Source organism: Crassostrea angulata, chromosome 6 (genome assembly GCF_025612915.1).
Source record: "Crassostrea angulata isolate pt1a10 chromosome 6, ASM2561291v2, whole genome shotgun sequence".
NCBI lineage: Eukaryota > Metazoa > Mollusca > Bivalvia > Ostreida > Ostreidae > Magallana > Magallana angulata.
In genome coordinates this window covers 54,807,488-54,814,497 of record NC_069116.1, presented here as the reverse complement: position 1 = coordinate 54,814,497, position 7,010 = coordinate 54,807,488, and the positions used below count along the sequence as shown (strand labels likewise).

At 30.7% G+C, this 7,010-nt stretch overlaps 1 protein-coding gene across 1 annotated transcript; it reads left to right on the top strand.

Annotated features, from left to right (window-relative positions):
• Window positions 1-692: 692 nt before the first annotated feature.
• On the top strand, window positions 693-6,559 carry LOC128189848 (uncharacterized). Its single transcript, XM_052861618.1, has 7 exons — window positions 693-782; window positions 2,995-3,160; window positions 3,325-3,432; window positions 3,531-3,570; window positions 3,668-3,792; window positions 3,999-4,046; window positions 4,449-6,559. The coding sequence occupies exons 2-7, from the start codon at window positions 2,998-3,000 to the stop codon at window positions 5,642-5,644; spliced, it is 1,680 nt and encodes a 559-aa protein (XP_052717578.1). The 5' UTR covers window positions 693-782; window positions 2,995-2,997; the 3' UTR covers window positions 5,645-6,559.
• The last annotated feature ends 451 nt before the right edge of the window (window positions 6,560-7,010 follow it).

Below are 7,010 nucleotides of genomic sequence, written 5' to 3'. Positions count from 1 at the left end.
CTTGCTTAAATAAACATTAAAAGGACTAGCTTTTAGCTCAACAGTTTGAATTTCATGTTCCCGTTTATGATATTTTGAATGGTTTATATGGGTATTTGCAATGCTTGGTCAAAATTTATTTGAACGTCAAAATTTGAGTTAAAGAAAGAAAAAGGGTTTGAAATTCTTTTTTTCAAAACAAAGCTTAAGTCTTGTTATTATTTATATGTGTTTTATTGCTATAACTTTCAATCAAATGTTACCTCTTCTGTTCATGATATTTCATACGAACACATTGAATCAGTTTATCTTGTTTGCCACTGACCTTTTTTGTAAAGGAAATGGTCATTCTTTACTTTAATTTATTTGTAAACAAAATAATATTAGTCGAGAGCTTTGTTTCGAAAACAAAGAATTTCAAACACTGTGTCTTTCTTAAAACATGACTTCTAACACTCTAATTTTATACAGTCATTCAAATTGCACAATTAAACTATTTATTACATTAAAGATATTGAATTCTCATCTCAAAGTGCATAAAGGTCCTCTTAAAAATGTAAAAGAACAATAAAAAAAATTAATAATTTGAGTTGTTATTTTTCAATTAAAACTTGAGGAAAAAGCTCTGATTTTTTTCATTTGTGAAATACTGCGCAAGATATTGCGGAAATCCAAGTTGTCCTCCGTAGTTACACAAAAGAATGTTGATTTTGTTCCGTAAGTTTCAGTACTAGGGTTTCCAAAAGGCCTATTTTCATTATTATTTTGTAAAGGAAGAAGTCAAATATCTGGTCAACAAGCCTGTAAGTACATTCTACTTAAATTTACGAAATATAAATGTAGGTTTATATCTGTTGTCTTATTACCTTTTTCCAACGTTGAAAATATTACGATTTCAGACAAAAAATTCATGCAATTTCTCAGCACTCCTGATAATGAAGGTAAATTTAAGATTTTATTGATATTGTTAATTGATGATTGTTAACTGATAGCAGCATAATTGAATAAAAACAATCCAACTTTGTATGTCATTGCTTAACTTTATCGACTAAAAGAACTTTCGGTTTCGATTTGCTTTAAAGATAGTATATGTCAGTTAAGGAATCTATTAAGGATAGATATAGTTTTTAAGTTACGTGAAGTCAACATCCTAATATCTGAAGTACATTTATAATAGTTATTTTATTTTCACATAAATATAAAGTGCATTTTATAAACATGTCTTTTAGTTCATTCTCTAATGTGGTATTTTGACGACGCATTTAAATGTTCCTGCCCTTGACCCCAAACAATACTCGTAAGAATTTTTCTACCAACGGAGCCAAACGTCTTTTTTTCAATTGTTTTAACAGCTGATTAATTTTGGCTAGAGGGATATAGTATACAGGTTAGGGGTAAGATAGCTTTACAGAAATTATTTACAAGTAACCTAGAGTTTGTTTAAGAATAATGACAGGTAAAGTGCTCAGATAGTATGATAATTAGATTTAAAAAATCTATTTTTTCTATTTTTTTAAAATCTTTTTTCCATCTTCATTTACAAATCATTTTTTAAAATGATTTAAATATGATTCAAAAATAATTTTGTTTAAAAGAAATAAAAATGCCTGAATTCCAACTCTATTTAAACACATAATACAGACATATTGGGAGGGGAGACTATTTCGAGAGTTGCCAAGGCGTCCATACTTTTCATCGTAGAAAACGGATATTGGTGATTCATGCATCTTCTCTGTCCATTTTATATACTTAAAACTAGTGATGCAATATTTGTATAATAGTCCAATTAAATTGTCGGCATAGCCACGTAGACTGCAATATTTCAGATATTGTTAAAGGTACCTGGTGTATACACACACACACACACACACACACACACACACGCACGCACACACACATTTCTAACTAGCTGTTGAAAAATAAAAACTCTCAGTATCAATTTCCAGTATTTGATACTAAGGTTTAAATATTTCAACAACTTGTTAGATATCATCATTAGCTAAATGATAATATTTTGATTGAAGAAAATATATTTCTTCAATTAATGAGTTTATGGTTTATAAATGAAGGGTCAATGGTTTCATACACTATAGTCTGTCCCAAGATATTTTGCCACATATTTTCTTAAATCATTCGATATTTATAAATACAATGTACCTCTTGGTTCAGACGATGTTTATTCAATAGTATGAAAAAAATCCAAGATTTCTCCATTGGAACGCCCCTCTAGCTTGTCGGGTATCAATACACGGCTAAAAATAAAAAGTTTCGGGGATTTTCCATTGCCAAGGAGATGTAGACGCCTGGATGATAACGTTTAAAAATTGCGCGAGGTGTCCCGAGTACTTCGAAATGGAGAAAAGATGTCGAAATTCCCTATTATAAATCTCCGGAGAAAATCTGTTTTCGATCCTGTGAATTTTTACGAGGGAAAATGATAATGTGTGAATGTAGTTATCTTGGAAATTTTCGCTTTCGTCAATTTCAACTGCACTTCTTTCACAGGTATGTGTGTTTTTATAAAAAATCGTCAAAATGTGCAGCATAAATATCTTGGGACAGACTATAAGTATCAATTAAGGGAAGTCCGTATATTTTTTTACGAAATGATAAAAGATATAACAACAGAATTTGAATTAAGATATTTCTACCTTGCCCAGTAAATTTCACATGCAACAATGATACATTTATCTAAAATTTGGTTCCTTTTCATTTCCTCAGTCATTCAATAAAAAGAGATAGGTACTTAACAATACAAAAGTATGAGTTCATCGTCGAAACAGTACTATATAAAGCATCTAATTATAAATTCGACTTGTTTAGATATATGTCGGAGAAAGAGAAAAAGAAAGAGAGAAAAGAGAGATTTAATCTCAATGTGAATGCGTTTTTGTTATATAATTATGTACGGGGATTTCACAATGAATTCATACGAATTTATAACACACCGGCTGGCTATATGTTTTTCTGACTTAAAAAACTTCTGATAACAATGTTACTTTTAATCAATAGCAGATCATGACAATGGAGGGAATTGTAAAAGTTTGTCCCATCACCGAGAAGATGTGGAAAACACGTGCTAAAAATGTTAACTGTGCAGGACTTAATTCTTATCATTGTCTGTCTGACAACGAGGATAGAAAGTGGGAGAGGTGTATTGAGAAATCCCTGATAAAAGAAGGTAACAGTTACTGAAACAATTGGAAGTTTATGATTTAAAAACTGAATAAAATCAAAAAATTGACTTTAAAACTTTTAAAAAAATTACTTTCCTATGTTTGGATTTTTTTTATAATATTATCATTGGTTAAATTTCAAGAATTGTTCTACATTGTTCTGCAACAGGTAATTGTCCAATCTTTACAAGAAGGGGATTCATCGACTGGAAGCCATGTAACATTTCTCTGTCCACTTGCCCAAACACTTCTTACGTTTCTGATGACGTTTATAAGTGTAAGCTCCGTTGTTCATCAAGCGTTTCGTAAATAATATTTGTGTTATTATGCAATGGTCTTACTTTTTAAAAGTCCATCATTCTATTTCCACCTCAGATCCAGGTTGTTTTGGTAACAACAGCATGCATGAAGAATCGTACGTATTGTTCGCTTTATAATCATAGTATTAAAATACGTGTGATTTTTTTTTATTTCATTGAATAGAATATACAAACAAATATTAAATTTTACAGAATTTTAGATCACAAAGCTGAAGACACCTCTAAAGGGTTAACCATCGGTATTGTTCTCAGTGTTATGTTTTTACTGGCAGCTGTCCTGATAATTGTTATCATAAAATTTCGGAGGAAATGTTTCAGTGAGTTTTTCTTTGCAGTAATGTTTTCCCGTAATAGTATACTTATCACACGAGTTTATTTACTACTTTTTGATATTTCAATTTACTAATATAACTACATAAACAACTTCATCATAGCTTTTTTACATGTTATAGCATTTTTAAAGTTTACATTAGTTTTATTTTTTAATCAACATTGTCTTTGAGTTTCAACTGAATTTTAACAGATCAAGATGCACAAGAAGAACCATCAGAACTACAGAGGTTAATTCCAGGTGACTAAATTATATCTTATTATAATCATTAAAAATATGCAAAACCGTAATTCAAATTCAATTGAAAATGTTGTTGAATTTCATAATTTAAAAGATAAAAATGCTAAAAAGTTATACATATGTGAAATCGCTGGGTCATGAACTAAGTTTAGGTCGTTGTTTTTATTTTGGACTAAATTACACAAACTCATAGCTTCAAAATATTATAAACATTTTGCGTGAACATTTTCTTACTCTTGTAATCAATTTGAGAACGTTAAAGTTGACTTTGATTATCTACGCGGTGCTTTTAATCTTTCTTACAAAAATGCAATGAAATGTTGCTTAGACTAATACAAATCACATGAAAAGGTATTCATTTAAATATTTGAGAGTAAACACAGTTTACACCCCATGTTGTAGATGGGGTGCCAGAAGAAATCGTGGAAAAGAAACACGTAACGGATGGATTCAACAAGCTTTTGCAGGAAAAAGCGAGATCAATAGTTGTTTTGGGGAAAATTGGCAATTCCGTTTTTAGTACCTCGCGTCTTATCTCAGAAACATTTACAAAAAATGAGAAATGGCAAGCACGGGAATGTCGATACACAGATATACCAAAGAATGTAGAGAAAAACACAATAATGTATGTATACGGATGGTTTGGTATGTGGAATGATGATCTTTGCTCAGAAAAAATAGTAGAGCTGGCATGCAAATCCTTGATACAAATACTCAAGGAGACAACCAATGTAAAAATAATAATCGGAATGAGATCTGATCTCTATATGAAATATCATAAAGAATTGGATGAGGCGGGCAATTCTCAAAATTTGAATTTGTTTCATCATAAAATTTTTTTGGACTCTGTTGATGCTAGTAAAGATGTTGAATACAAAATCTATTTCGAAGAAAATATTAAAAAAGTATGTGAAAAAAACGAATGTGCGTGCAAAGGATTGACATATGAAATGCTCCAAGAAGAGAAAGATATACTTGTTGGATTGCCTATCAAACTCAATGTCATTCAACGATATCATGAACTAATACCTTATTATTTAGAAAAAATTGATATTTTGAAAGCAATGGTAGAACATTTTACCTCTATTGAAAAAGAGACAGGAGTGAGACACGTTTACGAATGGATCATGTACATCTGTTTGAAAGGAAAATTCAGCCGATCTGATCAATTTGACACACATCTAGTAGATAAAATGGGTTTCAAAATTGAACAGTCTTCTTTCAATGAAAATACTGAACTAAGTAGATATGTAAGAATGAGGAATTCCGATAAACTTAACAACGTGTCATCTAGATCTGTAAGCGCACAGTTTGTTTTCTGGCACCCATTTATCTACATTTGCGCCTTTCATCACCTGTTTCAAAAAGATGCTGAATTCCTCATGAAATATTGCAATGTAGACGCCATTTTACAGCTTGTTCGACCGAGAGGAACTAAAACGTCATATTTTGAAGTCGCTGCAGATGACAGGTGTGTCACTATCTTCAAGGAAAGAATAAGCCTTTTGGGTATAGAAAAGGAGTATTCAAATAATCCTTTAGTTAAAATTGGTACAGAAAATGCAGGAAATGAACAGTTGATTGCAAATTCAAATTAACATGGAAAATACATGTACGGTATAAGTGATTGCTTTCCTGACATAGAGACAAACATACGGACATAGAAGAAAGCATTTATTGCAAAATCGGTCTTTTGTTATGATGGATTAAAATGCGTGGTTTTAATTAATTCATGCCGTAAGGAAATAATGGGTGATTTTGTGGATTAATATGTACATGCGTAAAGTGCTATATTTTTATAGTATGCTGTGTTGCGTTAAAAAAAACTTTGTTTTTCGATGTTGGAATAATACTTGATATATACCCATTCTTATTACTTGTAACATTGAGCCTTAACATTATTTAAGTGGATAGTGTGGCTATATGTTACACAAACAGTGACATGCGTAAATTATTGTAAGTTTTGTTTTTATACATCTTAAGTTTAGGTTGGACCAAACTCACGCAGTTGGCATTATAGCTACCTTTTTCTAAATTTGTATAGTTTTAGACCCACAGTTGCAACCAGTTTGTAAAAATCAATGTCTGTTATCACTTTGAAAACCTTCAAATAAAAAGATTTAGGACTTGTTTAACTGTTTAAGCTGGAATAACATCATTTAGGTAATTTGTGTCCTTTTCTACTTCTATTTGATGGCTTCTCAACTACTACACAGGGATATGATATGGTGTAAATTAAACACCCTTAAATAGCAGATATGTAGAGATAAGCGTAACAACAGATATTGGGAATGAATATAGTGGTAGTTGAAAATGAAACGAAAGTAATGTTTTTTTCCAATCCGTGTGTTCATATATTGTAAACATTTTAAAGAAAAGTTTGATTATTTGTTGCTATCGATTTCTAATAAATTCATCATATGATTGGTGTTAAAACTCTTGCGTTTTGCATGTACATATTAATTATGTCGTCTTCTTCTTTGTAAAAATTTTGTGCATTCAACACATTGTATTTTGACTTGGTACTTATTTTGGAATAAATTTGCTGATTCGTAAAGGCTACGGTATATTAATTTTGCTAAAATAGCCACTCGGTTACAAATTTTTGCACATATTATGCTGGATTTTCTGTCAAATGTTATGTCTCATACTTTCAATTTTTAAAGATCCGATCACGATTTGAAAAAATTGATTTTATATTCAATATTGAAAATGCTTTACAGGGCGATTTACTAAAAAAAAAAAAAGATCAATATTACGCCAGACATTCTTCCTATGAATATGTTCACAACCATTAACACGGCAACTTCATCGCAAAAGGTACGAGCAAACTTGTTTTCTCGTTATCATTTCTTCAAATGTCTTATAAATTCGATAATGATGGTTAAGAAAATGAAGTTTCAGATATACCAAATTATCGCAAACTGTGCAACATTAAAAAACAAATTCGTATCGATGGATTGG

Coding starts and splice junctions, on each gene's coding strand:
- LOC128189848 (XM_052861618.1), top strand. CDS start 2,998: ATGACAATGGAGGGAATTGTAAAAGTTTGTCCCATCACCGAGAAGATG. Junction 3,793..3,998: donor ATTTCGGAGGAAATGTTTCA/GTGAGTTTTTCT, acceptor GAATTTTAACAG/ATCAAGATGCACAAGAAGAA. Junction 4,047..4,448: donor ACTACAGAGGTTAATTCCAG/GTGACTAAATTA, acceptor CCCATGTTGTAG/ATGGGGTGCCAGAAGAAATC.